The sequence below is a fragment of the Hypanus sabinus genome, chromosome 6 (assembly GCF_030144855.1).
Source record: "Hypanus sabinus isolate sHypSab1 chromosome 6, sHypSab1.hap1, whole genome shotgun sequence".
Taxonomy (NCBI): domain Eukaryota; kingdom Metazoa; phylum Chordata; class Chondrichthyes; order Myliobatiformes; family Dasyatidae; genus Hypanus; species Hypanus sabinus.
Genome location: NC_082711.1, coordinates 179,114,110 through 179,133,046, shown reverse-complemented (window position 1 = coordinate 179,133,046; position 18,937 = coordinate 179,114,110). Strand labels below are relative to the sequence as shown.

Sequence of the window (18,937 nt, the reverse complement as noted above, 5' to 3'; positions counted from 1 at the left end):
ACAGCAGTTATCTACCAAGTCCGGAAACAGGATATGGGCAGAACAGCAGAAACAGCAAAAGGTAGAAAACGTAGAGATTTAAGAATGAAAACAAGCGACGGTGGATTCTGGTTAATCCGGACAAATTGGGACCAGAACATCTTGGCAAATTGAAGCAGCTGTCGCAATTAGCCAAAGTTTCATGGAAATAGACAAGCTACCATTTAACTGAGTAACAAATTATGTATTTAGATGAGAAACAGAACAAACTAGAACACCAGCAATAATACCACAGCACTACAAAACTTTGGACTGCAGGGTGAGGCACATCTACAGATCACCCTTGGGCAAGGTGAAGCACCTGCCCCCCCAATCAGGGTCACGTGAAGCCATGGGAGCTGGTGGTGGACGGTCGTATGAGCAGCCGGTGCAGATCACAAGTCCCAGATTTGTGACCACTGACACCAGGCAGACAATCTCTGACAAGTATTGACAATTGCTGGGGTCACCTGTCCTGTAAAGACACTCCCCAGAAGACAATGGCAAATCACTTCTGTGGAAAATTTTGACAAGTACAATCGTGGTCATGGAAAAACACGATCACCCACGTCATACAATACGGCACACATGATGATTTTGACAATGACTATAAAATTCAGTATTAGTTCCTATAAGTTATTAACTGAGGCTACGTCCACACTACGCCGGATAAATCCGTAACTGAAGCTTTTTCTCTTCGTTTTGACCCTCTGTCCACACTAAAATGGCGTTTTCATCCCCCGAAACCTGAGCTTTTCAGAAACGCTTTCCAGGGTGCTTATTTTTGAAAATGCTGCTTGGGCAGATCAGTATGGACGGGGTAACTGGAGAAATCTGAAAACGCTGTCAGACAGCAGCCCGCCATTTCATTGTTTTCTTGAACGCAACCTAACAATTTCAGAACAGATGGCAACGAGACTGAAGCCAGAAGAGTTAGAAATACACTCAATATTTGACCCATAACTTACTGAATAAATAAGTACACTCACTTTGCCCTGTTTTCTGTCCTTGCTTGTATGAAGGTGGTTTACCTATTTATGTAAGTACTTCTCTGACAATAGATGTGTAACAGCCTAATGTAACATTGTATAGAAATACAAGATAACACTGATGCAGACATGTTTTATACATTTAACAAGGGGCTTTATTAATGCAAAAGTTAGTCAGTTTTTCAATGTTCATCGTCGGCCGGATCAATCTGTCCGTGAACTCCCTGTCGGTTGCCTCCATATGCTTCAGTATTTGTTTTTTTTTAACTTTTAAATCCCACTGCACAAGAGCGTACAGCTGCCTGTCGTTTAAGTTTTTCTAGTCTGTAACTGAATAAACACACACCATTTTTCACGAGATTCGACACCAAACATGTTGCTTGTTTTTGGTAGGTGTCCTGTGCATGCGCAGTAGGAGGAGATTCGCCGAAATCTTCATTTCAATGTAGACAGAGATATTTTAGTGTGGACGCCTATCGTTTTTACGTGAAACTGGCGTTTTCAAAATTATCCGGTCTAGTGTGGCTGTAGCCTGAGGAATTCCTTCAGTGCATGCTGCCTTGTGTCATTTGGTTGACAGTAACTGAACAAAGCCAGCAAAAACACCTAGAACACATAATGAACTACCTTCAAAGATATCAACAACTGCATCCTTCAAATTTCCATTCTCAAGAATCTTCAAGATGATTGTCTATTCATCCTCCCCACTAATCTTTCTCCCAGTACTTATCCCTGCAAGCAGCCAAAGTCACACACCTGCCCATCCAGCACCTCCCTCACCTCCATTCAGGGCCCCAAACAGTCCTTCCAGGTGAAACAACACTTCACTTGTGAACCTGCTGGGGCCGTTCATTGTGTCCGGTGCTCCTGATGTGGCCTCCTCTACATTGGTGAGACTCGTCGTAAATTGGGGGGCCGTTCGTCGAGCATCTCCACTCCATCCGCCTAAAGCTGAACTTCTTGGTGGTGAAAAATTTCAATTTCGTCCCATTCCCGTTCCGACAGGACAGTCCACGGTCTCCTCCTGAGTCCCGATGAGGAGCTCCTCAGGGTGGAGAAGCAACACCCGGGTAGCCTCCAAACTGACAGCATGAATATTAATTTCTCCTTCCGGTAAAAAGTCCCCCCCCCCCACTTTCTTCTATTCCCTACTCTGGCCTCTTACCTCTACTCACTCGCCTATCACCCCCCCCCCCCCCAACCCCGTGCTTCCCTTTCTCCTATGGTCCTCTCTCCTCTCCTATCAGATTCCTCCCTCTCCAGCCCTTTATCTTTCCCACCTGTCACCTTCTCGCTGTCCTCTTTCCCCTCCCAGACCTTTTTATTCTGGCATCTTTCCCTTCTCAGTCCTGAAGAAGGGTCTCAGACCAAAATGTCAACTGTTTCTTCCTCTCTACAGCTGCTGCCTGACCTGCTGAATTCCTCCAGCAATTAGAGTTGCTCTGGATTTCCAGCGTCTGCAGAATCTCGTGTTTATTATTTTCTCAATTAGTTTTTGTTCTTTAAGAGATCTTCCAAATAAGCAGCTGCCCCGATTAGCTAAGGGCCAAATAACTGGAATCCACTGGATTTTAAAATTTAGAATTTATCACAGGAAAAGGTCCTTCAAGATTGAGATAGTTTAATGTCATTTACAGTAGACAATGAGAACAAAATAATTGTTACTCTGAATCTGATGCAGCACAATAAAAACATAAGATAGCTTCTCTACACAGATTGATTGTATGTCCATAAAGTGACGCCAGGCACAGGAGTGTCTGTACACAAGGTGACTGACAGGAAATGTTAAAGGAGTGGTGGAGGGGTGGAGGGGTTGATCAGCCTCACTGCTTGGGGAAAGTAACAGTTTTTGAGTCTGGTGGTCCTGACGTGGATTCTACATAGCTTCCTCCCTGATGGGTGTGGGACAAGCAGCGCACTGGGTGAGTGGGATCTTTCAATAAACACAGAAGTAGACCATTCGGCCCTTCGAACCTGCACCGCCATTTTGAGTTCATGGCTGATCAACTACTATTAATACCCGGTTCCTGCCTTGTCCCCATATCCCTTCATTCCCCTATCCATAAGATACCTATCTAGCTCCTTCTTGAAAGCATCCAGAGAATTGGCCTCCACCGTCTTCCGGGGCAGTGCATTCCACACCCCCACAACTCTCTGGGAGAAGAAGTTTTTCCTTAACTCTGTCCTAAATGACCTACCCCTTATACTCAAGCCATGCCCTCTGGTACTGGACTCTCCCAGCATCTGGAACATATTTCCTGCCTCTACCTTGTCCAATCCCTTAATAATCTTATATGTTGCAATCAGATCCCCTCTCAATCTCCTTAATTCCAGCGTGTACAAGCCCAGTCTCTCTAACCTCTCTGTGGAATTAACATGATGTTATTCATGATTTTCACGAATATTCATGAAAATTCATGATGTTACTGGCCCATGTCCAGCACCTTTCTGTATATATGTCATTGATGGTGAGCAGACAGGTACCAGAGATGCGTTGAGTAGTTCTGACGAGCCTGTCTGCTGCTGTACAACTCAGAATGCCAACCCGAATTAACTCCATCTTCCTGCACCTGCTGTGTATCTCCATCCTTAGCAAATGTAGGAGGCTGCCTGCATTCCCTTTAAACATCGCTCCCACATCTCCATCCAACTTTCCCCAAACAGTGCATTCCTCGCATCCAGCACAAAACATTGCTTTAAAACGCTTCCACTCCCACGTATCTCTGCTAGAACCGTACATTTCCACTCGCGTCTTCCCGATCCTGCAACTGCTGCTGGCTCCGTTGTTGTTTGTATTAATAATGTAGGTGGTAAACTAGATCTGCAAACCGAAAGCTTTAAAGATTAGATTAGCTTACTTGCCACAGGGACATCGAAAACTGCGATGGAACATGTGGTTGGTGTGAACGACCAGTCCAGGGATGTGTGGGGCAAATGCCGCCACTCCTGGCAGGTCTATAATTGCCCATTCCTAACTCTGTGTCCAACAGTCCCGAGCTTGTCCGTGTCCCGTTAAGGCTGATGTTCGTTGGGTGAGACTGGCTGAGAGGCAATCTGCGCACCAGAGGCTCCCTCACTTACCTCAGCACCGACAACCAGGCGCTCCCTCACATCCCCGTTACCCGGTGGTAGGCGCTCCCTCACCTTCCCGTTACCCGGCGGCAGGGCGCTCCCTCAGTGCTGCCCTGCGCCCGGCTCCACACAGTTCCACTGACACCGGAGCGGCAAAGCCCCCGACCCCTCCACCCCGGCCACACACTCACCGGGAGCAGATCCTTCAGGGAGCGCCGCACTGAGATGGAGCCCAGCTTGTCGGCCTCGGGCTCTATCTCTCCCTCCTCCACCTCCATCGGCTCCTCCTCCCGCCCCCGCTCCGACTCGGGCTCCGAGGCCGAGCCGTGCTCCCCGGGCTCCGGGTCCGAGACCGAGCCCGTATCGCCGGCCTCGGTCTCCACTCTGGCCCGCAGGCCGCGAACCGCCGCCATCCCGCCAACGAGGAGGAGCGCGGGCGGCAAGAGGAGCCTCGGAGCCCCGCCGCCACCGCCGGAGGACCAGCCGCCGACAACGACAGCAGGTCACCGGCAAGAGGCAACCTGCCGCCTCCAAGCGCAACAGAGGAACCACATCGCCCCCTGCTGGGCCTGGGGAGTCACTGTTGATACAACCGCCGATAAAAGGTGTGAAAGATGTGCCTGAGTGGGAGAGTGTCGATGTGAAATTAATGACATAAGACCATAAAATATTGAAAAAAGTATTAGGTAGTTCAGCCCATCAAATCTGCTCTGCCATTCCATCATTTATTATCCCTCTTAACCCCATTTTCCTGCCTCCCCCCCCCCCCCCCGTAACCTTTCACACCCTAATCAAGACCTAGCAAACTCTCCTTTAAATATACTCAATGACGGCTCCATGAATGTCTGTGGCAATAAATTACATAGATTCACTATCCTTTGACTGAAGAAATTTGTCCTCTGTTCTAAAGTGATGTCCTTCTTTTCTGAGGCTGTGCCCTCTGATCCTAGACTCACCCACTATAGAAAACATCCTCTCTATGTCCACTCTGTATTGGCCTTTCAATGTTCAGTAGGTTTCAATGAGATCCCACTTCATCCTTTAATGCTCATCATGTGTTAACCCTCTCATTCCCAGAATCATTCTCATGAACCTGCTTTGGACTCCCTCCAATACCAACACATCCTTTTTTCAATACGGGCCCAACACATATTCCTAGTGCAGTCTGACCAATCATTACATCCTGCCTCTCGAAACGAAGGCATTTGCCTTCCTTACCACCAAATGAACCTGCAACTTAACCTTTCCACTTAGAACTTTTTGTGTTCCCGATTCAGAAAGTCTACACTGCTATTCATTGTACCAAAGTTCCCAATACTATATTCCATCTGCCACTCCCAATCGGTCCAAATCCTCCTGCAGTCTCAGCACTACCTGCCCCATGCATATCTTCCACAAACTTGGCCTCGTGGCTTGTACAGAATCTCCTGAGGATGTTCAACAGGTCAAGTAGCATCTGTGGGGGTAGAGACAGGTCAGTGCCTCACAGACACTGCAAGACTCACTGAGTATCACCAACACTCGCTTATCTGGAATTGCAGAATCTGAGATATACAATCTTTAGAAAATCGAAAATGATTTTGTAAAAAGAAGTTGTTAGTGGCAGCCTCCAGCCCAGATACCCTGACTCAGGTTGAGGCAAAGCCCACTCCGAGCTGAAGTGATTAACTTTGGAAGGTTAAACTTGATAGAGCAATTCAGCAAGATTCTTGACAGTGTGGAGGAATGGGGCTCACCTTCACTCATCCCTCAGAATTGCTGCACAAGTTGATAGGCTGCTTGAGAATGCGTTTGGTGTGTTGGCCTTCATTAGTCAGGGGATTGAGTTCAAGAGCCACGAGGTAAAATTGCAGCTCTATAAAATCCCGGTTAGACCACATTTGGAACATTGTGTTCAGTTCTGGTCACCTCATCTTAGAAAGGACGTGAGAGGTGACTGTTTAAAGATGTACAAGATTAAAAGAGGCATGGATCGAGTAGACAGCCAGAGACTCTTCCCCAGGGTGGAAATAGCTGACACCAGGGGCTACTTTATGCAGTTTGGAGCAAAGTTTAAGGGGAAATGTCAGAGGGTAGGTTGTTTTTTACAGAGAGCTTTAAATTCAGAAGCTCAAAGTTCAAAGTTGAAAATTAATTTATTATCAAAGTACGTTACCATATTCTACCTTAAGATTCATTTTCTTGCAGGCATTCACAGGGAAAACAAATACGAGAGAATTTTACCAAAAAAAACCTACACATAAACAAAGACTGACAAACAACCGATGTGCAAAAGAAGACAAACTACAAATAAAAATGATACTGGAACGCGAGTTGTAAAGAGTTTTTGGAAGTGAATCTTTAGTTTGTGGTAAAGGTGAGTGAAGACATCCACACCTGGTTGCTGATTGGTGTTTGGTTCCACACCAGGCCGTGATGAAACCAGTCGGGATACTCTCCACTGTGCATCTGTAGAAGTCCGTCACACTTTTCGGTGACATGCCGGATCTACATGAACTTCTAAGAAAGTAGAGGCGCTTCCAAGCTTTCTTTCAAATGGCAGTTACGTGTAGTTCACAGACAGATCCTCGGACAAGGAGTTTAAAGTTACTGACCCGCTCAGTTCTTTGGTTTTGCAGCAGAGGGCAGTAAATGCCTGGGACTCTGCACGCAGGACTCACTCCGAGGGGCAGGCAGGCACACCAGCTAAGCGAGCGTGTCTACACCTCCGTGCCCCGAGGTTCCCGTATTCCTGCCCTGGCGAAGGTCAGTGCAGACCTGACCTACATACTGGTCAGTTCCCAGCTGACCCACAGCATGCTGTCAGCAGCAGATCGCCACTGACCCGTGTCTGTGCTTCACAAACACGAGGGTGTAATTCCATTGTCGTCACGGAAACAGGCCCCTTGGCCCTACCTGTCCAGCCTCAAGTCGTCCTATTTCCCTGTTAGTCCTCTTGCCTCTGAACCTTTCCTGTCATCAGGGACCCCGCCGTCCAGGACATGCTCTCTCTCACATCCATTACACGTTCTCTCTCACGTCCATCATCAGAGACCCCAGCACCCAGTTCATGCTCTCTTCTCGCTGCTGCCATCAGGAAGGACGTACAGGAGCCTCAGGACTCGCACCACCAGGTTCAGAAGCAGTTGTAACCCCTCAAACATCAGACTCTCAAACTTCACTGACTGTCCCCACAATCTATAGACTCACTTTCAGGGACTCTCCATCTCATGTTCTCGATATTTATTGCTTAGTTATGATTATTATTTTCTCTTTCTTTTGTATTTGCAGAGTTTATCATCTTTTTCATGGATGAGTTATACAGCTCTCGTTACATGCACACGCAGTTCAAGTCTTTGACTGACTATGCAGAAAGTTTGAAATTAATAACGTATCAGGGTGACTGATAACTTCGTGGCCTAAGGTAGAAGGAGATGAGTTATTAACTTCAAACTTTCTGCACAATTATGTGCATGTAACGAGAGCTGTATAACTCATCTCCTGCTACCATAGGCCACGAACTTATCAATCACCCATCTGTGGACACTTTCTGGAGGTCCAAGATCCGTGTGCTCCACCATCGCTGGACTAAGTGTGTAAGTGTAGGAGGGGACTATGTTGAAAAATAAACGTGCTAGGTTTTCCAAAATTGACTCCTTCTACCTTGGGCCACGGACATATCAATCACCCCGGAATGTACTTTGATAATGAATTTACTTTCAACTTGAACTTTGAACATACCGTCTGTCACCTGTTGCGATTGGTAGACACGTGTGCGGAGCTGGTCTCTGTCTGTGGCCCAGAAAGATCATTCCTCACGCGGGAAACGTGCGGAACTTACGGGCTGCCCTCAGCACCCCTCTGTTGGTCATTAGTGCAAACGACGCTTGCAGTCCCGTCATGTTTCAGAGTAGGCAAATGAAGCTATCTTCATACCATATAACCATATAACAATCACAGCACGGAAACAGGCCATCTTGGCCCTCCTAGTCCGTGCCGAACCCTTAATCTCACCTAGTCCCACCTACCCGCACTCAGCCCATAACCCTCCACTCCTTTCCTGTCCATATACCTATCCAATTTTACCTTAAATGACACAACTGAACTGGCCTCTACTACTTCTACAAAAGACATTTACACTCCGTCCTGATCTGGGAAAATCACGGTCACTAACAGTAGTGTGCACACTCTCAGGGACCGGGACCGGGACCGAGACGGGGATGGGGATACACTTTTGGCCTCCACAGAGATGCCCATAGACAGTAAACAAAAAAATACTCTTGTTCAGATCCCGCGTGTTACTGCCAAAGAGAACTTGTATTTGTCAGACCTGCACTGAATCACAGTGACATTCGTCGTCCGGCGCCGATAGAATGCCCACAACTCAGTAACCGTGAGCCGCACCGGTTTGGCGAGCGGGGCGGAACCGGAGCCCGCAGAGGAAACCCGTCAGTCACGGGGAGAACGTGACAGCGGGGCACTGCACACCACTGGACTAACTGCTACACACACTACCGTGCCCCCCGAGCCTGAAGCCAGTCCCATCCCACTTGCAACCCTGATCCAGACGGTTTTGCCTCCCAGCGATGCCGGATACTGACTGATTTCCCGGCATGAGATGTTTTTTGGGCTCTCGCAGAACGGGGGAGTTAAGGCAATCCGGGATCTGACACGCAAACGCTTCAGAACATAGAAACTTCTTGCACCTGATGCCAGAAGTGTTGGCTGGGCGGAGCTCTTCTCGCGAAGTGGCCCCTCTGCCTGCCTGTTTGTCGGCTACGTGGAACAGTCGGTTCCAAATCTAGACTGGTGTCCGTCTCGCACTCGCCCTGCACTTCATCGACCACTGCATTGGCGCCGCTTCCTGCGCGCAAGCGGAGCTCAACTTCCACGCTGCTCTCAAAGCTTCCTGGTCCGTTTCCAACACCTCGCTCCCCTTTCTCCATCTCTCTAGGCAGCTTATCTGCCGCTGTCTATTATAAACCCACAGACCCTCAGTGTCCTGGACTTCCCACCGTGGTACAGTACTTGTAAAAACTCCACTCCACCCCCCCCCTCAATTCCTCCGTCTCCGCCGCACCTGCTCTCAGGATGAGGCTCTTCACTCCAGAACACATAGGATTCCTCCTCCACATTAACGCTGCCCTCAACTGCCTCTCTCCCATTTGCTCATACCCCATCCTCCCGCTTCCCCCCTAAGGATAGGGCTCCTCTTGTCCTCATCTACCACCCCTCCCAGCACATAATTCTCCAGAAGTTCCGCCACCTCCAACAGAATCCCACCACCAAGCACATCTTCCCCACTCTCCCCCCCCCCCCACTTTCCGTACGGATCGCTCCCGATGTGACCCCCTTGTCCATTGATCTCCCTCCTGGCAAGCGGAACAAGTGCTACACCTGCCCCTGCCCTACCCCTCCTCCCTCACTATCATTCAGGGCCCCAAACAGTTTTTTTCAGGTGAGGCGACACTTCACCTGTGAGTCGGCTGGGTGCTCCCGGTGCGGCCTGTTGTATATCGGTGAAACCCGACACAGATTGGGAGACCGCTTCACCAGTACCTAAGCTCCGTCTGCCAGAACAAGTCTCCCAGTGGCCGCCCACTTTAATTCCACTTCCCATTCCCATTCCGGCATGTCAGTCCAAGGTCTCCTCTACTGTCAAGATGGGGCCACACTCAGGTTGGAGGAACAACACCTTATATTCCATCTGGGTAGCCTCCAACCTGACGGCATGAACATTGATTTCTCAAACTTCCGGCAGAGCTACCGCTGCCCACTCTTCTCCATTCCCATTTCCCTCTCTCACCTCATCTCCTTGCCTGCCCATTGCCTCCCTCTGGTGCTCCTCCCCCTTTTCTTTCTTCCACGGCCTTCTGTCCTCTCCTACCAGACTCCCCCTTCTCCAGCCCTCTATCTCTTTCACCAATCAGCTTCCCAGCTCTTCACTTCACCCCTCCTCCTAATTCTGACTCCTCATATTTTTTTCTCCAGTCCTACTGAAGGGTGTCGGCCTGAAACGTCAACTGTACTCTTTTCGCAGAAACTGCCGGGCCTGCTGAGTTCCTCCAGCATTTTGTGTTTGTGGTTCTGTTCCTGGTGTCTGGTCCCTGCACCAACTCTCACCAGGGTCAGGTCCCTGATGTACTGACTCTCTAAAGGCAGGGACAGCAAGGTTAGACACAGAGTGAAGTTCTGTCTACCCATCCGATCCAAGGGTCAGAATATTCCAGCAACAGATGGGGAATTGCTGCTGAGGGAGGGTCAGTTTGACACCGACACCATGTGTGAGAGAGAGGAAATATGCCACTTTTCGTGCCTGGAGGTAGAATTAGCCCTACGAGGGTTTGACCAAGGGACGGTAAAGGAGAGGGTGGTCCGGTGGCACCCTCTCTCTGACCAGTTACCCAGCCCGGACTCGGTGTGGCAGGTCTCTGAGCGCAGGGCTTGGAGGATTCACACTTTCAGAATAGGAATTGGTTTATTATTGTCACATGTACCAAGACTTGGTGAAAAGCTTGTCTTACATCCTGTTCATAAGGATCAGATCATCACACAGTGCACTGAGGTAAAACAATAACAGAATGCAGAAAAAAGTGTTACAGAGAAAGTCTGTAAGATCCTTGAGTGTAATTCTCCCCAGCTCCGTTTGGAAGCTCTCCTCCTTCCCTTTCTCCCACATTCCACTCTCCTCTCCTTCTTCTTCCACCCTTTACCTTTCCCAACTATCATCTCCCAGCTTCTTACTTCATCCCCTCTCCCCCACGCATCCGACGACCCCCTCACCTATCACCTGCCAGCTTGCCCTCACTCCCACCTTCTTATTCGGGCTTCTGTCCCCTTCCTTTCCAGTTCTGATGAAGGGTCTCGGCTTGACTGTTTATTGGCTGCCTGACCTGCTGAGTTCCTCCACATTTTGCGTGTGTTGACCAGGATTTCCAGCATCTGCAGAACTCTTCTGCATTAGACCATAGACCATAAGACATTGGAGCAGAATTAGACTATTCAGCCCATCGAGTCTGGTTTATGGTTTGGTCATAATGAGGTAGATTATGAGGTCAAGAATCTATCTTACTGTTCAATAGTTCTATAACGTTAAACTATAATAGTCTTGGTATCACACCACACCCACACCCCTCTCCCTCCCCACCTCCAAGCTCACACCTGTTCATCGTTACGCATGATGTACAGGTGACTGACCCACCATTTCCCAGAGGAGTGGCCACTGCAGCCTTTGCTAATGGCCTGTCACAATCTCCGCTTCTCAATGCTAAACTTGAGGTGTAAGATTACCCCAGAGGACCTCCCCAGATTCCAGATGTACAGGAAGACCATATCCCCCTACACTCACTGGGCGGTTGGATCACTATGGGTGGGGTTTTCTTGCGCTGGAGACTCTTGTAACCATCACACCTCCGACCTCTGTCACCTCCCACCCTTTGATACTTTGATAATAAATTTATTTGTCCTCTGACATTTGGTGAACTTCTCCTGCTCCTTCCAGGGCAGGGGAGGTCAGTAAAACCCCAAACCCACAAAGGTCTCATTGCTGCCACCAGTGAGGAGCTACAGGAGCCTGAAGACAGGAACAGCTTCTTCCCCTCTGCCATCAGTTCTCTGAATGGACACTGAGCCCATGAACACCACCTCACTATTTTGCTCTCTGTTTGCACTTGGAATTATTTTTATATGTCCTTATTGTAGTTTATGGGAATTTTTATGTATTGCTCTGGACCATGGGCAAAATACAAATTTCACAACATATGTAAGTGGACAGGCATTGGTCAGACTGTGCTCAGAGTATCGGGAGCAGCAGTCTGAGAAATGGTGTGTTGGCATTTGTGAGGGTCCATGTGAATGCTCCTGGATGGCTCTGGGACTGTACTCACTGGAGTTACTCATTGAAACCTGTTGGATATTGAATGGCCTAGATAGAGTGGATGTGGAGAGGATGTTTCCTATGATGGGGGAGTCTAGGACCAGAGGACACAGATAGAGTGGATGTGGAGAGGATGTTTCCTATGATGGGGGAGTCTAGGACCAGAGGACACAGATAGAGTGGATGTGGTGAGGATGTTTCCTATAGTGGGGGAGTCTAGGACCTGAGGACACAGATAGAGTGGATGTGGAGAGGATGTTTCCTATGGTGGGGGAGTCTAGGACCAGAGGACACAGATAGAGTGGGTGTGGGGAGGATGTTTCCTATAGTGGGGGAGTCTAGGACCTGAGGACACAGATAGAGTGGATGTGGAGAGGATGTTTCCTATAGTGGGGGAGTCTAGGACCAGAGGACACAGATAGAGTGGGTGTGGAGAGGATGTTTCCTATAGTGGGGGAGTCTAGGACCAGAGGACACAGATAGAGTGGGTGTGGAGAGGATGTTTCCTATAGTGGGGGAGTCTAGGACCAGAGGACACAGATAGAGTGGATGCGGAGAGGATGTTTCCTATAGTGGGGGAGTCTAGGACCAGAGGACACAGATAGAGTGGGTGTGGAGAGGATGTTTCCTATAGTGGGGGAGTCTAGGACCAGAGGACACAGATAGAGTGGGTGTGGAGAGGATGTTTCCTATAGTGGGGGAGTCTAGGACCAGAGGACACAGAAAGAGTGGGTGTGGAGAGGATGTTTCCTACAGTGGGGGAGTCTAGGACCAGAGGACACAGATAGAGTGGGTGTGGAGAGGATGATTCCTATAGGGGGGAGTCTAGGACCAGAGGACACAGATAGAGTGGGTGTGGAGAGGATGTTTCCTATAGTGGGGGAGTGTAGGACCAGAGGACAAAGCCTCAGAATAGAGGGATATCCACTTAGAACAGAGATAAGGAGGAAATTTTTTAGCCAGAGGGTGGTGAATCTGCCATGGGTGGCTGTGAAGGCCAAGTCATTGGATATCTTTAAAATAGAGGTTGATAGATTCTTGATTAGTCAGGGTGTCAAAGGTTACGGGGAGAAGATAGGAGAATGGGGTTTTGAGAGGGATAATAAATCAGCCATGATGGAATAGTGAAGCAGACTTGATGGGCCAAATGGCCTAACTCTGCTCCTATATTCTCAATATTTAATTGTGTATTTATTTAATAGTAGTATTATTTCTTTCTTTTTGTATTTGCACAGTGTGTTGTCTTCTGCACGCTGTTTGAACACCCCATTGGTGCGATCTTTCATTAATTCTGTTCCGGTTATTATTCTATGGATTTACTGAAGATGCCCACAAGACAATGAATCTCAGAGTCGTATATGGTGACATATACTGTACGTACTTTGATAATAAATTTACTTTGAATATTTGAACTTTGGTTTAATGATCTTATAATCATTCTCATTCTGATGTTGCAGGTTCTGCACCAGTGCATGCATTGCAAGTCTCTGCAATTCCTGCACTGTCGGACTGGGCCATTTCTTGCAACTGCGACCATGCTGCTGTCATATTACAGTTCCTGTGGCAGTCACAGTGCCGCATTACTGCTCTGTTTCCTGCACCTATGACGAAGTTGCTGCTAAAATGTATGGCTGCGAGATTCCCTAGGAAGGCAGGCGTGCAGGATGCAGTAGACAGACCCTGCACTGTGCCTTGGCCGGCGTACTGCCCCCACCACGCACTCTGTGTTTACCTGGAGGTGATGGGGACACTTCAGCTGGTGATGTCATATTATCTTCAAGTAGCTGAGATTCCCACGGCTCAGTGTAACAGCTCCAGCGTTACACCCCCATCTATCAATCCTTATCAACTCCTGCCAGAACCCAGGGAAACATAAATCCTTGTCAGCCTGCTGACACAGAGTTATCTCCGCTGATTTTCCATTACCTTCAGACCTCATCCTGCTCCCACAGGTTAACCCTTGCAGTTCCTTTACTTAGGGTAAAACAGAATAGAGGCACAGTTTGCGTAACATTTTAACCCAGAGGACCCAGGTTCAATTACCACCACTGCCTGTAAGGAGGTAACACATTCTCCCAGTCACTATGTAGGTTTTCTCTGGATATTCCCATTTCCTCCCACATTCCAAGGACGTACGGGTTAGGGTTGGTGAGTTGTGGGCTCGCTGTGTTGGTGCCGGAAGTGTAGTGACCCTTGTGGGCTGCCCCCAGCACAATCCTCGGACTGTTTACACATTTCACTGTGTGCTTTGATGTACATGTGACAAATAAAACTAATCTTTAAATGGAAATATGCTCAGAAGTTTCTAACTGAGAATTCAATTCAGGTTTATTATCACGGACTTACAGTATGTGATGCAAAATCCACCCATCTACCTCTGCACCTGGTCTCCCTCCCCATCACTCCATATCTCCCTTTGCCACTATCTTCCCATCTCTCCCTGTCCAACTCCCACCCCATTTCTCACTCTCCCCACACTCTTACCTCTCCCACTCTCTCTCTCCCCAGTTATTTCTCCCTCTTCTCATTTTTCATTCTTGCACTATCTCCATCTCTCCCTATCTCAGTCTCTGTCCACCTCTCTGTCTCCATATCTCTCCCACCATCTCCCCCTTGCCCCAGCCCTCCCACTCTCCCCAATTCTTGCTCTCCCACTCTCTCTTCATCTCTCCTTATCCCCTTCTCCCTCTCCCACTCTCACCCCACTTCTACCTCGCCCACTCTCTCTCCATTGCTCTGCCTCCTCATATCTCCCTCTCCCCATCTCCATCTTTCCCTCTCCTCAGCTTTTTCTCCCTCTTCTCTCCCCATCTCTCACTTTCCATCTTTCCTTCTCCCACTCTCTCCCTCTCCTTACCTCTCCCTTTCATCTCTCCTTCCCCTTATCTCTCCCTCTCCCAAACTCTCATTCACCCATTCTCTCTCTCTGTCTCTCCCTCTCCCACTCTCTCCAAAAATCTGAGATGCAAAGGGATTCGGCAGTCCTTGTGCAGAACACCCTGAAGGTTAACTTACAGGTTGAGTCGGTGGTGAGGAAGGCAAATGCAATGTCAGCATTCATTTCAAGAGGTCTAGAATACAAGAGCAGGGATGTGATGCTGAGGCTTTATAAGGCTCTGGTGAGGCCTCACCTTGACTATTGTGAACAGTTCTGGGCTCCTCATCTAAGAAAAGGTGTGTTGGTATTGGAGAGGGTCCAGAGGAGGTTCACAAAGATGATTCCAGGAATGAAAGAGCTATCATACAAGGAAAGTTTGATAGTTCTAACCCTAACCCTAACGAAAGAGCTATCATACAAGGAAAGTTTGATAGTTCTAACCCTAACCCTAACCCTAATGAAAGAGCTATCATACAAGGAAAGTTTGATAGTTCTAACCCGAACCCTAACCCTAATGAAAGAGCTATCATACAAGGAAAGTTTGATAGTTCTAGGTCTGTACTTGCTGAACTCAGAATTCAGGCATGCGTCAGCATTTGTTAGCTTAGCGTCAGCAGTTCAATGCTATACATAATATAGAGGAAAAAATAATAATAAATAACTAAATAAGTCAATTACCTATAGTGAATACATTAAAATTGTGCAAAAAAGCCAGAATATATATTAACCATGTTAGGTGGTGTCTAAGGGTTCAATGTCTATTTAGGAATCAGATGGCAGAGGGGAAGAAGCTGTTCCTGAATCGCTGAGTGTGTGCCTTCAGGCTTCTGTACCTCCTACCTGATGGTAACAGAGAGAAAAGGGCAAGCCCTTGGTGCTGGAGGTCCTTAGTAATGGACACTGCCTTTCTGAGACACCGCTCCCTAAAGATGTCCCGGGTACTTTGTAGGCTAGTGCCCAAGATGGAGCTGACTAGATTTACAACCTTCTGCAGCTTCTTTCAGTCCCTTGCAGTAGCCCCCCCCCCATACAAGACAATGATACAGCCTGTCAGAATGCTCTCCATAATACATCTATAGAAGTTTTTGAGTGTATTTGTTGACATACCAAATCTCTTCAAACTCCTAATGAAGTATAGCCGCTGTCTTGCCTTCTTTATAACTACATTGATATGTTGGGACCAGGTTAGATCTTCAGAGATCTTGACACCAGTAACTTGAAGCTGCTCACTCTCTCCACTTCTCTGAGGATTGGGATGTGTTCCTTCATCTTACCCTTCCTGCAGTCCACAATCAGCTCTTTCGTCTTACTGACGGTGAGTGCCAGGTTGATGCTGCGACACCACTCCACCAGTTGGCATATCTTGGTCCTGAACGCCCTCTTGTACAGAATGTGAGATTCTGCCAATAATGGTTGTATCATCAGCAGATTTACATATGGTATTTGAGCTATGCCTAGCCACACATTCATGGGTATACAGAGAGTAGAGCAGTGGGCTAAGCACACACCCCTGAGGTGCACCAGTGTTGATCATTAACAAGGAGGATATGTTATCACCAATCTGCACAGACTGTGATCTTCTGGTTAGGAAGTCAAGGATTCAATTGCAGAGGGAGGTACAGAGGCCCAGGTTCTGTAACTTATCAATCAGGATTGTGGGAATGATGGTATTAAATGCTGAGCTATCGTCGAACAGCATCCTGATGTAGGTGTTCGTATTGTCCAGGTGGTCTAAAGCCATGTGAAGAGCTATGGAGATTGTGTCTGCCGTTGACCTATTGTGGCAATAGGCATGTTGCAATTGCTGAGGCATGACCAACCTCTCAAAGCATTTCATCACTGTCGAAGTGAGTGCTGCCGGGTGATGGTCATTAAGGCAGATCACGTTATTCTTCTTAGGCACTGGTATAATTGTAGCCTTTTTGAAGCAAGTGGGAACTTCTGCCCATAGCAGTGAGAAGTTGAAAATGAATTTAGAAGGATGAAGGGGGATCTTTCAGATGTTGAAAGGTCTACACAGAGCAGATGTTGAGACGATCTTTCCCATGGTGGGGGAGTCGAGATCAAGAGGGCACAGCTTCAGGATAGAAGGGCGTCCATTTAAAACTGAGATGCAGAGAAATCTTTTTAGCCAGAGGGTGGAGAATTAGTGGAATTTGTTATCACAGGCAGCTGCAGAGGCCAGGTTATTGGGTGTAATTTAAGGCAGAGCTTGACAGGTTCTTGATTGGCCTTGGCATCAAAGGTTATGGGGAGTGGGACTGAGGAGGGGAGTAAAGGATCAGCCGTGATTGAACGGCAGAGCAGACTTGATGGGCTCCAATGTCTTACGGTCTAAGACTGTGTAATGAAGCTGATGGAGTGGATCATTGAGGCAGTAGCTACAGAACAGTCTGACTCCCACAACTGTCATTACCCGTTCCAAAATTCGTACTGGGAGCAGCTGGAAAATGGTCTTTGCAGTTCGGAGTCAGAGAAACTGAGTGCATTCATTTATACACCCCCCTCAGAAACACAACCCCTCAGAAATTCACACCCTCAGAAAATACCCCCCTCAGAAAACACCCCTCCATCAGAAAACACCCCCCTCATTAACACCCCTCCCTCAGAAACACCCTCCTTCAGGAATTCTGTCCCTCATTAACAACCCTCCCTCAGTAACACCCCTCCCTCAGAAACACACCCCTTCAGAAAACACCCACCCTCAGAAACACCCCCGAAACACCCCCCTTAGAAACTCCCTCCCTCAGTAACACCCCTTCCTCAGAAACACCCCTCCCTCAGAAACACACCCCTTCAGAAAACACCCCCCCCCAGAAACACCCCTCCCTCAGAATCACCTTCCCTCTGTGGAGCCTGGGTTGGTGTGACGGAGTGGGGTGTGTTTTGGTGCCAGGAGGGGGCTGTGGAGCCTGGGTTGGTGTGACGGAGTGGGGTGTGTTTTGGTGCCAGGAGGGGGCTGTGGAGCCTGGGTTGGTGTGACGGAGTGGGGTGTGTTTTGGTGCCAGGAGGGGGCTGTGGAGCCTGGGTTGGTGTGACGGAGTGGGGTGTGTTTTGGTGCCAGGAGGGGGCTGTGGAGCCTGGGTTGGTGTGACGGAGTGGGGTGTGTTTTGGTGCCAGGAGGGGGCTGTGGAGTCTGGGTTGGTGTGACGGAGTGGGGTGTGTTTTGGTGCCAGGAGGGGGCTGTGGAGCCTGGGTTGGTGTGACGGAGTGGGGTGTGTTTTGGTGCCAGGAGGGGGCTGTGGAGCCTGGGTTGGTGTGACGGAGTGGGGTGTGTTTTGGTGCCAGGAGGGGGCTGTGGAGCCTGGGTTGGTGTGACGGAGTGGGGTGTGTTTTGGTGCCAGGAGGGGGCTGTGGAGCCTGGGTTGGTGTGACGGAGTGGGGTGTGTTTTGGTGCCAGGAGGGGGCTGTGGAGTCTGGGTTGGTGTGACGGAGTGGGGTGTGTTTTGGTGCCAGGAGGGGGCTGTGGAGCCTGGGTTGGTGTGACGGAGTGGGGTGTGTTTTGGTGCCAGGAGGGGGCTGTGGAGCCTGGGTTGGTGTGACGGAGTGGGGTGTGTTTTGGTGCCAGGAGGGGGCTGTGGAGTCTGGGTTGGTGTGACGGAGTGGGGTGTGTTTTGGTGCCAGGAGGGGGCGGTGGAGCCTGGGTTGGTGTGACGGAGTGGGGTGTGTTTTGGTGCCAGGAGGGGGCTGTGGAGCCTGGGTTGGTGTGACGGAGTGGGGTGTGTTTTGGTGCCAGGAGGGGGCTGTGGGGCCTGGGTTGGTGTGACGGAGTGGGGTGTGTTTTGGTGCCAGGAGGGGGCTGTGGAATCTGGGTTGGTGTGATGGAGTGGGGTGTGTTTTGGTGCCAGGAGTGGGCTGTGGAGTCTGGGTTGGTGTGACGGAGTGGGGTGTGTTTTGGTGCCAGGAGTGGGCTGTGGAGTCTGGGTTGGTGTGACGGAGTGGGGTGTGTTTTGGTGCCAGGAGTGGGCTGTGGAGTCTGGGTTGGTGTGATGGAGTGGGGTGTGTTTTGGTGCCAGGAGTGGGCTGTGGAGTCTGGGTTGGTGTGACGGAGTGGGGTGTGTTTTGGTGCCAGGAGGGGGCTGTGGAGTCTGGGTTGGTGTGACGGAGTGTGGTGTGTTTTGGTGC

General features: G+C 49.1%; 1 protein-coding gene across 3 annotated transcripts in view; it reads right to left on the bottom strand.

The window, feature by feature from the left end:
• ncbp3 (nuclear cap binding subunit 3) overlaps nt 1-4,586 on the bottom strand; it is a 40,025-nt gene extending 35,439 nt beyond the window's left edge. For all 3 annotated transcript variants that reach the window (XM_059973712.1, XM_059973713.1, XM_059973714.1), the window contains exon 1: nt 4,271-4,586. In XM_059973712.1, the coding sequence (XP_059829695.1) occupies nt 4,271-4,492 (222 nt within the window). In that variant the 5' untranslated portion in view covers nt 4,493-4,586. The remainder of the gene's footprint in view (nt 1-4,270) is intronic.
• Between the last annotated feature and the right edge of the window lie 14,351 nt (nt 4,587-18,937).